This window comes from Prionailurus bengalensis, chromosome B2 (genome assembly GCF_016509475.1).
Source record: "Prionailurus bengalensis isolate Pbe53 chromosome B2, Fcat_Pben_1.1_paternal_pri, whole genome shotgun sequence".
Lineage (NCBI taxonomy): Eukaryota > Metazoa > Chordata > Mammalia > Carnivora > Felidae > Prionailurus > Prionailurus bengalensis.
In genome coordinates this window covers 151584980-151598973 of record NC_057349.1, presented here as the reverse complement: position 1 = coordinate 151598973, position 13994 = coordinate 151584980, and the positions used below count along the sequence as shown (strand labels likewise).

The 13994-nt window shown below is 49.9% G+C and overlaps 1 protein-coding gene across 7 annotated transcripts in view; it reads left to right on the top strand.

Annotated features, from left to right (window-relative positions):
• The window catches only part of WDR27 (WD repeat domain 27), a 159362-nt gene that overhangs the window by 12208 nt on the left and 133160 nt on the right, over positions 1 to 13994 (top strand). For 6 of the 7 annotated variants that reach the window (XR_006299114.1, XR_006299115.1, XM_043592788.1 and 3 more), the window contains exons 3-7: positions 3664 to 3805; positions 8071 to 8195; positions 10270 to 10383; positions 11602 to 11653; positions 13199 to 13269. Coding sequence is in view for 5 of the 7 variants with exons in the window: in XM_043592788.1 (XP_043448723.1) it covers positions 3664 to 3805; positions 8071 to 8195; positions 10270 to 10383; positions 11602 to 11653; positions 13199 to 13269 (504 nt within the window). In the remaining 2 variants the exon portion in view is untranslated. The remainder of the gene's footprint in view (positions 1 to 3663; positions 3806 to 8070; positions 8196 to 10269; positions 10384 to 11601; positions 11654 to 13198; positions 13270 to 13994) is intronic. The other variant, XM_043592789.1, reaches the window with a different exon arrangement.

Below are 13994 nucleotides of genomic sequence, written 5' to 3'. Positions count from 1 at the left end.
AGCGGTTTTAGATTGACAGCAAAATTGAGGGGATGGTACAGAGATTTCCTATATGTCCCCTGTGTCAACCCCACCAAACACACAACCTCCCCCACTATCAGCACCCTGCACCAGAGTCATGCATTTGTTGCAACTGATGAACCTACATTGACACATCATCATCACCCAGAGTCCACCAATTACCTTAGGGGTCAGTCTTGGTGTTGTACATTCTATAGATTTGGGCAGATATATAATGATGTCTGTCCACCGTTTAATATCTGTCTTCTTATTCTCTTGGTGTTGTCTTTGATGGAGCAGAAATTTTTAATTTTAATGAAGTCCAGCCTGTCAGTTCTTTCTTTCATGGATCATGCCTTTGGTGGCTTATCTGAAAAGTCATCACCAAATTTAAGTCATCTAGATTTTCTCCCGTGTTATTTTTTAGGAGTTTACAGTTTTCTCTATTGTCTTGCTTTTGTTCCTTATTCAGAATTCAGTTGACTGTATTTCTGGCTCTCTCTTCTCTGCCATTGATCTATTTTTCCTTTCTTGTGCCAATACCACTGCTCTTGATTAGAGTAGCTTCATAGTAAGTCTCACAGTCAGATAGTGTCAGTCCTCCAATTCTGTTGTTCTTCTTCATTATCATGAGACTATCCTGGTTCTTTGCCTTTATGTAAACTTGAAAATCAGTTGGTTGATTTTGATTGGGTTGCATTAAATCTGTAGATCAAGTTGGGAAGAACTGACATGTTGATAATATTGAGTCTTTCTATCCATGAACATGGAATATCTCTCCATTCATTTACTTTTTTTATTTCTTTCAACAGAGTTTTATTTTTTCTCATAGAGAACTTACACAGTTTTGCTAGATTTGTCCCTCAGCATTTCGTTTGTTTGGGTGCTAATGTAAATGGTATTGTGTTTTTAATTTCAAATTCTACTTATTTATTGCTGGTATATAGGAAACCAGTGGAATTTTGTGTATTAACTTTGTATCCTACAAGCTTGCTATAATTCTTAGTTTCAGATTTTTTTTTTTTTTTTTGCCAGTTCTTTGGATTTTCTACATAGGTGAGCATATTATCCATGAACAAAGTTTTATTTCTTTTTTCTCGGTCACTATACCTTTAAACTTCCTTTTATATTGTTATTGCATTAGCTAAGACCCCCAGTATAATGTTGAAAAGGAGTGGTGAAGGGGACCTACTTGTCTTGTTTCTAATCTTGGTGGGGAAGCTTATAGTTTCTCACCATTTAATACATTAGCTTTTGTTATGTTGTGGATACTCTGTATCAAGTTGAGGAAGTTCCCGTCTATTCCTACTATACTGATAGTTTTTATGATGAATTGCTATTGGATTTTGTCAAATGCTTTTTCTACATTTTTGATATTTTCATGTGATTTTTTTTCTTTAGCCTGTTGATGTGATGGATTAATTATTTTCAAATGTTGAACCAGCCTTGCATATTTGGAATAAATTTCCAAATCTCACTTGGTCATGGTATATAATTTTTTATACATTATTTGGTTTGATTTGCTAATATTTTGAATATTTGTTGAGTTTTGGATCTATGTTCATGAAATATATTGATTTTTAATTTTCTTTTCTTGTGATGTTTTTGTCTGGTTTTGGAATTAGGGTAATGCTGGCCTGATAGAATGAGTGAGGAAGTATTTACTCTGTTTCCTCTGAAAATAGTGTTTTCTGTTTTCTTTCTTCAGTCTCCTGAAAGAGATTTTGGAGAGTTAGTAAAATTTCTTCCTTAAATATTGGGTAGAATTCACCAGTGGATCCATCTTGGTCTGGTGCTTTCTGTTTTGGAAGGTTATTTACTACTGATTGTTTATATCTCTATTTAACCTTTTGAACATATGGAATAGAATTAGGACTGTTTTGATGTCCTTATCTAGTAATTCTGCAATCTGGATTGGTTCTGGTTTTGTTTCAAGGCCATCTGGATGATTTGTCAGTAGGTGTTTTCCATGGGTATGTATTTCTCTTGGTTTTTGACTGATTAATCTTGACTCCTTGAGTACTTGATTATTTTTGATTGACTGCTAGACAGTCAGTATTAAAAAAAATGCACAGCTGGTTTGAGGCTCTGGATGACCTTAACTTCTTGCAGAGATGATTTATGTTTGCTTCTGATAGCTGGCTGGGTGAGGAGGGCACTGGCAATTTCCGGTCACTCTAAGCCAGTCAGGGATTATGAGAACTTGGAGGTGGGCTTGTGAGCACTCTTCTATGGCCCGTTCACCTCTCCTCCTTGGACCTGGTCCTTTGGGTCACTACTCTAGCCCTGGGCGTTTGGCAACATGCCCTTCCCTCCCACTGCAGTGGGCTGTATTCTTTTTTTAAAGCAGTGTTTTAAAATGTGGTGTTTTAAGGAAAAAAAATGCATGGAGTCCTCACCTTAAGGCTGTCAACTCTATTCTCAGAGGTACTTTGCAGGCAGTGGAATTCTTTGCCCTTCTCCCAATAAGATAATTCTGTTTGTACCTGAAAATGATGCATTTAATTACGCCACGTTTGTGCTTCTAGTCCCGTGAGTATCTCAGCTTTCAATGGCCTCTACCGGAATTGTCAGAAGGCTGCGTTTTGGTAGAAGTCTTCACGGGTGAATGGCCTCCCCTGCTGGATCCCTTCTCTCAGTTTCCTTCTTCTCTGGTCTTAATTCTTTGTTGCTTTCATTGCTCTCTGGTGCCTTATCTTGCTCATCTAGATTTTTTTTTTTTTTTTTTTGCAAATTTTGCCAGTTTTTCTTGTCGTTCTCATCAGGAGGTTGGTACAGATGAACTGGCCTGCCATGAGCAGGTCCTCCTGTTTGCGTGATGGCCCTCACGTCAAAGCACCTACTGTGTGCTGGCTGTCAGCTCGAAAGGAGCTCCCTTAGCACAGCCCAGACAACCTCTGATCTTTCCTGATTCCGTGCCATCTTCCTTATGCCCCCGTTCCCCTAGGAATTCAGCCCGAACACTGATTACCTTTGCTCTTGTCCCTCTTCTATCTCGCGATGCCCGTCGGTCACAGAGCCTTTGGTTCATTGTCTGCCCCCGTCTCCATCCCTGTCACCCTAGTTCAGGCCTTTACTGCGCTGTCTTTGGAGTGTTTGGTCTCACTGTGTCCCCAGTGCCGTCCCTCTTCCATCCTGGCAGCAGTGTTACAGGTCTGGTCACAGATCCCTCTGTTTCCTCATGCTTGGTCAGAGCTGTGAACGCGCTCGTCACAGGGTCGCACTTGCCCAGGCTTTCTGTGGCCCCGTCGCCTTCCTCGCTTGTACCAGCAGCCTCGTAAATGTGCCTCGTCTCCCAGCGACCGGAACGCTCCCCTCCTCTTGCGGATCCTTCTCATTTCCTCGGCGTCCACTGTGGCACACTGCAGGGACGCGACACACATTTGCTTAATTCGTGACTGAGGAGGAAATGGAAGGTGAGGTGACCTGTATCATTTTACTAGTGCGCGTGATCCACGACGTTGAGTAACGGTAAGATGGTTCACCTGACCGTAATTTAATAGTACATTAACGGGAATTTTAAAAAGTGAATATATGAAAGAAACATATTTGAAAAATTCAAGCCATTTGCTTTCTGAGGTTTGAGGTTAGGCCATTATGTTCCTTCATTCTGTAAGTGTTCTCTATAGTTGATGATATTTCTCTTCTTGTCAACTTTGTTAGCCTCTAACCCTAAGAGGACACCGTCAGCCGATCACCGCTGTGACATTTGGAAATACAGGGAGTCCACTTCTCATCTGTTCCGCATCACAGGATTATGTTATGTTGTGGAGTCTGGATGAGTGCAGACAGAAGGTGCTTCTAGGTAAATGAACCCTTAAAATACATTTAAAAAAGTATAAAAGGGAACGACTCACCCTTAAATAGACTTGGTACATACAGGGGCTTGGGAGCATTTTTGACTCCTTTCACCTTGAAACTGAGTGTCCAAGCTGGATGTTCTGTGTGGGAAGCTCACCAGGCATTCACACGTGCTGACTTTGGCCGTGTGTGGATCTGACACGATAGGCTCGTTAGTTTTCATCTTACGTATTTCCTTATTTTGATATCTGTGATTTTTTTGGACCTCTGAAAACAGGTAGGCAACTGAAGTGTTCTTTCCTTACAGAGACCGTGAGGGGAGGGAAACACATTTCAAATAGGCAAGTAACTGGTTGTCGGTTGTGGGGAGCGCAGCAGAGAAAGGCAAGGTGTCGACAGAGGACGTGGGCAGGACACGTCCACGTGGTGTCATCTCTGGGGAGGTGGCTTTTGAGCTGGGGGATGAGGAGGAGCTGGACGCAAGCGAGGGCCGGTGCCGGACGGTGGCCCCGTGCCACGTGGGAGCGGCGTTGCCGGCAGAGCCGGCCGTGTGCGCACGGGCCCTCTGTGCGCGGAACCTGACCTGTCTGAAGAGCTGAGAGGGAGCCCGCGGGGTGGGAGCATGGGGACATTAGAGCTTGAGCAAACGAAGTTGAGAAGTTAGGTGAGGACCACGGTAAGCAGTGTGAACGTTATGTGATTAGTGACACTGAGAATCCGTAGGACTACTCCAAATAGGTGTCAGGGGACCTTAGGCGACCGTGTACATGATAGTAGTATATGTCCGTGTGTATAAAACGCAGTGAATAGAATGGAAGACCTCACTTCATTTAACTTGTAGCGTGAGCGCGGTATCAGTGTATCACCACAGCACACACACACGTACTTCTGTGATACACACGCATGTGGTACAGACGTAGCCACACACACACACACACATAAATAGTATATACACATGCTCATACATATGCAGTACACGAACATACGTAGTGCACGCAAGCACAGTGCATGCATGAATGTACATACGCATGGCACACCCACATAGAACACGCACACGTATATAAACGTGGCATGCACATGCACGATACACATCGTACACAAAGCACATACACGTATAACATACACACATGCACATGTAACATACATGCATGTGCAAATATTACATACACACCTGCACATATACACACGTAGTATTTGTACGCACATATAGCATGTATATACACACCCACACATACGTGCACATATTCGATATTTATGTAGTACCCACACATGTACATACATATATGGCAACGCACATGTAAACCTACACACATACACCTACACAGATAGTGCACACATACACATGCATGCACACACATAGTACGTAATGCATGCATATGTGTAGATACAATAGTACATACATGCAGGGATGTGCATACAGGCATGCATGTATACGTATAGTGCACATATATACACTTATAACATACGTATACATGCACACAGAGTATATGCAGACATACACAGATACACACGTAGTGCATATACATTCATGCACGCAGTGCATGCTACACACTACATGCATACGTGAGCACATATGCATATGTGCACGCACACGCATATACGCAGTACATAGACCTGCATACACATACGTAGATGGACACGTGCATATAGTACACACATAGAGCACACACACACACATGTACGTATGTATACAGCACACACAGGTATACATGTACACAGAACATGTACACGTGTGCATAGCACACGCATAAGTATATAACCCATGTACATTTGTGTATATGCATACACGTACACATGTGCATACCACACATGTGAATATAGTAATAGCAACACACATGTGCCTACGTGTATAGCACGTGCACACACACGTGCGTCAGCATACAACACGCACACATGTACCTGTGTGTATAGCACACACGTGTAGTAAGCACACACCGCACATGTACCCGTGTGTGCAGCAATGCTCACACATGCATGTAAGCATACAGCACACACACACATGTACATGTGTATCTACCATGTGCATACATGTACGTAAGTATACACGTGTACCTGTGTGTATAGCACATGCACGCATGTACATAAACACAGAGCACTCACGTACATGTACATGTTGTATAGCACGTGCACACACACGAACGTGTGTACACAGGGCACGCACACACATCTGTGCAGTGAACCCCATGTTAGTGATTTGTTCCCCGTATGGGTCTTTGTCAATAAGTAGCCTTCCGTGTTGGAAGGGCTGTGTCCCAAGGTTTATTTTTAAGTCGCCCTTCAGAACTCCTGTACGTTTTGACACACGTGGTCCACTGCATGGACAGGGGTCGAAGCTGGGCCCTGAGGCACAGCATTCACGCTCACACGGGGCTCAGTCTGGTGGGTGTGCCAGGGCTGCTCTGTGTCTTCAGCTGCGGCAGTGGGACCGGAACGGGCTCGTTCTGCCCTCACTGCAGGGATGGGGAGGGGGTTCTCAGGAGCCGCAGGCCGCTGCCTGTGCCCCCGTGGCCTGGGCCGGGTGCAACGCAGCCAGGCTTGGTTTCTGTGCCCGTGGAGAAGGTAGGCTCACTTACAGTACCTTCGCGTCCAAGAGCGATTTGTGTTTGCACTTGGACTTAGGAAACGGCACGTGGCCTGGGACCTTGGAGTGCTCCATCATTGGTCACTTGTCCTCAGTCTCCTTCGCTGGCTCGTTGTCACTCTCCCACCTCTTAACGTTGGCACGGGGGCTTTTCCTGTTGCCCCTCAAAAATCACTCCCTTGATGACAGCCAGGCTCTGACAGCTGCCACCTGTGCTCTCGCCGAGGCCTCGGTCCCGACTGCGGCCTCGGGCGTGAACTGCCCTGGACGCGCCCACGTGCACAGCTGATAGCTCTGAAGCTTCCCTGTCCTGACCACCTTTCCCGCACCTGCCTCCCATAGCCTTCCCTGCGGCCGCTCCGGTCAGAAGTCATGGCATTGTGTCCTGTCTTCCTTCCTTGCCTCCACATCCTCCCAACCCACGGCTTCCGTCTGCTCTCCCTTCAGAACACATGCAAAGCGTGGACGCTTCTCACACCTGCCTTCACCGTGCCCCGCAGGTTCACTCACTGGCGCATTGTGCTGGCGCCTCCCGCTCCCCCCGTTCTGTGCCAGTCCCGTCCCAGGGCTCTGCTCTCAACTCCACAGCCACGGCTCCCTGCGAAATTGGAGTCTGAGTGCATCACACCGCTGCCCAAAGCTCTCCAGGGCCTTCCCGACAAAGCTACAGGACCCCTACCTCTACCCCCAGCTTCAGGGAACAGTCCAGCAACTGCCCCCGGGGCCATCTCAGGATCCCTGCTGATTCTGCCACGTCCAATTCTCCGGTGCCGTGGGCCCTTCTGACCACCACCCGGGACCCCAGTCCCCTTTTGTGCTTTGCTTTTTCTTACGGTGTTCACTTCCTTCTAGCACTGTATGTAATTCATTGACATATTTTGGTTATTGGTGTCTAAGTGCCCCCACCTCCTACCCCAGAGTAAGCTTTCCACGAAGGCGGGACTTGGTTTCGTTTGTTGGTCTATCCCAAGTGCCTGTAGAGATGCCAGGGGTAGCATCGGTGCCTGCTAAATACTCGTGGAGCGGACCCATGGGATTAGCCTGGCCAGACTAGAACTCCCACGTGGTGTGTGCACGGCTCCCTTTCTGTAGGCTCGGGGTCTTGCTGTTGACATGACCTTGCTGGACAGCAAGCAGCCTCAGTCCCACGGCCCAGCCCTGGTGGTGCTGAGTCCTCACTGCCCGGAGCTGGCTTGGTCGAGGGGCCCTGCTTGAAGCTGCGGGCTGGCTTGTGTCGTTGCCTTGGCCCCACAGGCCTGCCCGGAGACGTCCTCGTGGCGTGGGCAGGTCTCGGAGGCTTGGATGGGCGCCCTGTGCCTTTGCCTGTCTGGAGCGAGCCCGGGCAGCTCGCGCGGCCAGGCCTGGAGCAGGTGTGGTCACGGGGGGAGGGACGAACCGGGACCGTGGGCCATTCTGTGTGACCCCCGCACGTTCGCACGTGCAGCCTTCGCAGAGACCTGTTATCTGCAAAGGCACAGAGTCATCTTCTGATAGACGGTTCCTGCGTTCTGCATACTTCCAGAAGAACTGTTTGCACTTGATGGTTTTAGTACCGTCGAGGAGCTAACGTCGCGTCAGAGTCCTTGTTACTCCGCATCACGTAGAGAGAGAGGGCTGCGTGGTTGGTGATTCCCTGTGGCTCGTGGGCTACTCTGACGGCCTGACACTAACAGTGAAACTCCCTCTAGGGCTGACTCCTCGAGGGCTCGTCCTGGGCACCCTTCTGGGGAAGGTGCTGTATTTGAGGCTGAGCCCGGACGACCGAGCAGCTGCGGTGTGTGCCGGGAATAAAATCTTTATGCTGGATACCGAGGTGGGTGCCGCGTCTGCCGGCGGGGCCTCCCTGGGGCCCTGCCCGCCTCTCGTCGACAGTATTTTCACGTGGGCGTGTTTTCGTCAGGGCGTTAGGGAAAGCGAGGGAAAACACGTCTTTGTCCTGCGCTGGGAAAAAGCCCCCTGAACCAGCTACTGCTGTTTCAGGCCAGTTAGGAAACCTGTGCACGGAATCCGGCTGTCAGGGTGCTGAGTGAGGGCGCTCAGTCCGACCTCGTTTCTCTGATTTCCTCCTCCTCTGCGGACCTCTCAAAGCCCTCACAGAGTGCCGCTTTCGTTGATCTCTTTTACAAACTTGCTTTCTTCGGGAGCTGGATGTTTCTCACTTATCTCTTCACTGGGATGGGTGTAAGGGACCGTGTCTCCCCTTCCTCTTGGTGACTTCAAGTCTCGCATCTGATTCTGAAATGGGAGCCCTGGAGGGCCAGCCAGGTGTAAGAGAGCAGGGGTGGGGCGGGGGGGGGGGGGTGGTTGAAGGAGGCCTCTTGTTTCCTCAGCGTTACGTCTGCCAGAGACTTTGGGGACAGATCATCCAAGGCCTGGTGTTGTGTCTTGGCTGCTATTTGCCAAATGAGTGCAGTTAACAAAGCTCTTAGCCTACGAAGAATGTTTTGCCACACCCACTTAAAAAACGCTAGGTTATGGAGAACGTTAGGCATGAAATCTTACCCGAGGACCAGCTGATGGCGGGCTTTCTGTGTGCTAGGCAGTTTGGGGCCCAGAGTGTCCATTTCTGCGTTCAAGTGATTTTTGGCCAAATTGTGAAATTGAGGCTCACACAAAGGGCTAGTGTTGTCGGTGAAGTCACAGGTGAGGGGACGTGTCCTAGGGTTCAGAATGGCTTTGGGGGCTGTTCGGCGACGTAGGGCTCACCGCCCTTGTGGGACGAGCCAGGAGGGCAGAGAGCCCTGTCCGTCCCGGAAGCAGAGATGCGGGACTGGAGTCAGGTGTCGACCCCGCGGGCGAGCAGGGAGGTGGCGCCTGTTGGCTCCACCGGCCGGCCCACGCTGCCCTCTCCCTTCCTTAGCGGCCCGTACGAGGTGAGCGCGGGCTGCCCACGAACCTGGGGTGTGGTAGCACCGTTCCCCGAGCACTGGGGGGGCCCGGTTTGTGACACTTGCTCTGAGAGGCTTTAAACGAGTGCGAGCACTTTGACGTAAGCCACGACCATAAGTACTGAGAGGAAACGGGGTGTTCTTCAGGACAGTGTCGTGTTACGGAAGTTGGAGGCAGCAGAAATGTGTATGTCCTCACGTCCAATCCGGAAGTGAGCCTGTTCTTGCACACATCGCCACCTCGCCTTTTGTTTTGGCCCGTCTGGTGACGAGAGGCAGAAGTGGCCGTGCCGCACAGGGGTCTCTGGTCGCTCTGGGAACGTCTTCTCGGTGTAAGTGCTTACTTGTTGGTCAAGTCGCTGCGTGGATACGGCTGCGTACGTACTCCCCGCATGTGTGTGCGGGGACATGATCTTGTCTGACCGGATGCTGTAGGGGTTAAAGAGCAGTCCTGACCCCAGGTGCCCGGAGTCCCAGGTGAACAGCACCAGCACCTCTCAACCGTGCTATGTGATTCCGGCTTGTGACGCTGTCTTCTGGGGCTGCCTGGTTGTAACAGGCTTCAGGGGCTTAGGAGGAAGGCTAGCTTGGTAGTAGATGAACACGCTGTCCTGTGTTATCTCAAGACGCCGTCCCCACCCCTGCAGGGCTGTTCTGGGAAGTCCTGGCACTGGAGGGTGGCTTCAGGGCAGCACACGGTGTAGATGGGAAGGTGCGAGAGCCCGGCCTTCCTGCTGCCTGGCTCTGTTCTGGATCGGCCTCGGTTAGCCTTGTCTCTAAACTTGCCGTGCACATGACCCCGGGAGGCCTCTGCTTCCTTCCCTCTCAGCTCAGCCATCTGAGTTTGAACTTGTAGGTTTATATACAAGTACTTTTCACATTTGGAAAAGGGAATTGTGTAGACTTTAACAGAAACCGTTTTCTGTGAGATGTATGTAACTTCTTAACAAGAGTTGCCAGAACATTCAGTTACTGATCTTCCTTCACAAACTCTCCCAGAGCCGGTCTACACTAGCTGTGCTGGAGGGTCACCGGGGCCCCGTGACTGCAGCTGAGTTCTGTCCATGGCAAACACATATCATCATTTCAGTGTCTGAAGACAGAAGCTTTAAGGTAAGGGCATGGGCACCGGGATACTTCAGATGCTTCCTAGAAGGACTTTCTGGTTTGTGGTCCCTGCACATACACTCTTGTGTCGGCCAGGAGTGTCCCAACGTTCCCCAGCTGGGCTTGGGTTACCTGCGGGCCCCTCCTCCTCAAGTCCAGGGCCTTCGGGAGCTAGAACATCAAATTTGCTTCCATGTCACTTCCTAAGGGCCCAGAGCAGAAGAAGCATCTTCCGGTAGCAGAGGGTTCAGTCAGAACTAAACTGATGTTGAGAAGGAAAGAACTTAAAAAAATTTTGTTTAACGTTTTATTTATTTTTGAGACAGAGACAGAGCATGGACAGGGGAGGGGCAGAGAGAGAGGGAGACACGGAATCCGAAACAGGCTCCAGGCTCCCGGCTGTCAGCCCAGAGCCCGACGCGGGGCTCGAACTCACGGACCGTGAGATCATGACCTGAGCCGAAGTCGGACGCCCAACTGACTGAGCCACCCAGGCGCCCCGAGAAGGGAAGAACTTAAAATGCCAGCTAAGCTCCCATCAGGCTCCGAGCCAGCCGGTATTAGGTCTGTTATCTTACTGACCAAGTGAGGACTTCTCCATGGTGACCGGAAGAAAAGTTGAGGGTAATTTAGGCACATCTGCAGAGTGACAGAGGAGAGAGACGGAAAATACTTCTGTTGCCTTCTGGAAGTTTCTGCCCCGTAGAATTGGCCTCACGGGTGCTGTTTCCCGTGCTGTGAGCAGGCCGCCTGGGCTCAGCCCCAGTCCTTCCAGCTGCTGGTGATGGATGAGCGGTGCTGTGCCTCACTTTTCCTGTCTTTAAGATGGACATGAGGGTGCCCATTGTCTCACGGGGGCTCGGAGAATGGGAGCTGATGTTTGGAGAGCACTGGAGGGTGCCCGAAAAAATATACATGTACTTTTAGTCAGGGTATCAATTACTGTGGCCTTCACACCTCTTCTTGGCAACGTCTCCAGCCTCGTCTTGGGTCTTCCCAAACCCACAGATTGTTATTTCTGGAAATGCTAGCTTTCCCCCCTGTGATTCTGACACCTTTTATGGTGTTGCTACAGTTTTATTGTTTATGTGCCTGTTTTATTACTATTTTCTCCTTTAGGTAACCGTTCACGTGAATTAATTTGTAATTGAGCAGAAGCATTAGTCCACGCTGTGTCAAATGGCAGAATTGTACCTCCTCTAAACACCAAGTGTCTTTCCAAAGGTCTGGGACCATCACGCGGGATCACCACTGTACAGCTCAGCAGTGCTAACAGGTGACTGGACCCGCGGACGGATGTTCTGTCGGTGGGCCGCGTGCCGCTCTGTAGGCTGGACGTGCCCCATCCAGGGTCTCCGTGCCCCTCACGAGCAGCTGTGTCGCACCCGTCTACACAGCGTAAGGATTCACTTCACAGGCACATTTCCCGAAGTTTTTAACTTAAAATTGAGCATGTGTGTGCTTTCTGGAAGCGCCATCCAGTGAGGTCTCTGCAGGAGGCATCTGCCCCACGGGCCGAGCGTGTGGTCGGGCAGAGTTTGCACGGTCCTGCGCTGCAGGCCATCCTGTGCCCTCCTCACACTGTCTGTGCACCGGTGAGTCCCCGGCATGCGTCGGCAGGTCCCTGCAGAGCGTGCCGTCCTGGCCTGCGGTGCCCTCTGCCTCCCTCCGCCTCCAGGGCTGCTGTCCCAGCACCCTGAGCGTCTCCCACTTCACATGGGGGAGGGGGCAGAGAACTAACAGAAGACGGTCCCTTTCTTGGGATGAGTCCCGTGAAAACACAGCTTAACCAACGTGCAGGTGCCTTGTGATCTGGTGCAGTTTCCGCTATATTTCCCAAAGGATTCGGCATTCTTCCCGGTGCCACTCATCCGTGTGTGGAACAGAATGCTTTAACAACTTGAATACGTTTGTCAATCACAGGGACAAAGCACATCTCTTAGCATTATGTTGGAATTCTTTTCCTAAAATTAATTATGTGGAATTATTTGTCAAGAAAATAATTACAAACTTGATTTTGCATATCATTTATAGTTTATGTAGGGCATACATGGTTAAAAATTTTTTTTTAACATTTATTTATTTTTGAGAGACAGAGAGACAGAGCGACAGAGCACGAGTGGGGGAGGGGCAGAGAGAGAGGGAGACACAGAATCCGAAGCAGCTCCAGGCTCCGAGCCGTCAGCACAGAGCCCGACGTGGGGCTTGAACTCACGGACCGCGAGATCATGACCTGAGCCGAAGTTGGACGCTTAACCGACTGAGCCATCCAGGGGCCCCGGGCATACGATGTTTTTAAATGTCCCATTTATTTTAATTCTCCTTCTGAATTCTTGACAATTTAGATTCAGAATAAGTTTTAAATTAAATGACACATGCTAGGCAACAATTTAAAAAGTAGGCATCATTTAATTGCCGTTTTCCTGATTAGACCCACGATTTTATTCCTGTTGCAAGTTTAATGCCTATTGGGCACTAGTGCTGTTGATGGTGTGGGTGTGGGGCTGCCTGGCATCGGTCGTGCGGGAGAGCTTTGAACGGACCGGTCCGTTGGCTCCGACCTGGACTGGAAGCTTTACCCACCACCCCCCACAGCCACGTCCCCCCCCCCCCCCCCCCCCCCCCGGCCTTTTTCTGGTGGGCGGTGTCGCTACTTCCCTCACACACGTTCTCAGAACGTGTCTGCACTTGAGGTTTTTATTTGCTGGTGAAGAAGTTATTTCAGGATAGTTCAGACTTGACTAAAAATATGTGTAAGTAAAACCTGGATAGCTTTCAGTTTAAATATTTACAGCTCAATTTTTACATATTCCCACTGTAGCCTCTCCGCTCCTGAGTCTCCACGTGGATGAAAAGAGCCAGCAGTTGGTGGCGGGATGTGCAGACGGGCAGGTGAGGGGACCGCAGGCTGGAATCTCAGTTCCAAACGTGACGGTGACCGCACGAGCGTCTGCGGAGAGGTCTCTGCTCCGACGCTTGCGTGTGTTCTTTCTGGTTTGAAGACACCGTTGACCCCAGCAGCTGAGCTGTTCCTTCTGGGGCCGCGGCATCCGTGTGGGGCTCACTCGCACGCACCCACAGCCTGTGAAGAGCCAGCTTTATGGAGCTTGAAAAATTGGAAGATACTTGATTTTTTTCAGAATTTAGTTTCTCAGGTGAGCCATTCAGGTGTGCTTCCCCAAGTATGGATTCTGTTCTCTTCTTACACAGTTGCTGTGGAGAAAATTTGGGCAGGATACTGTATTAGGAAATAACCAAACACCCCCATTCAGGCACTTCCGGTCAGCACACGTGTGGGGCTCCCCTCGCCAGGCAGTCCTCCACCACGCTGGCTGGACGGCCTGCAGTTTAACTCCGTTCTGACACTGTCTAGGTGGAGACCCACAGGTTAAGGGCTCAGGCCGTGAGACTCCACCGCCCTTCAGATGCCAGTCACAGGTGGTAGGTCCCCGGCTACTCGAAGTTTCTGCCCAAACTGCCTGCAAATTGGAGGTTCCCACGCCCCCCGCTTGGGGTTCGACTAATTGCTAGAGAGCCTTGCAGAACTCGGGAAGCGTTTATTTACGGGTTCACCCGTCTATTAAAGGGTGTGATGGAGAACACAGACAGCAGCCAGA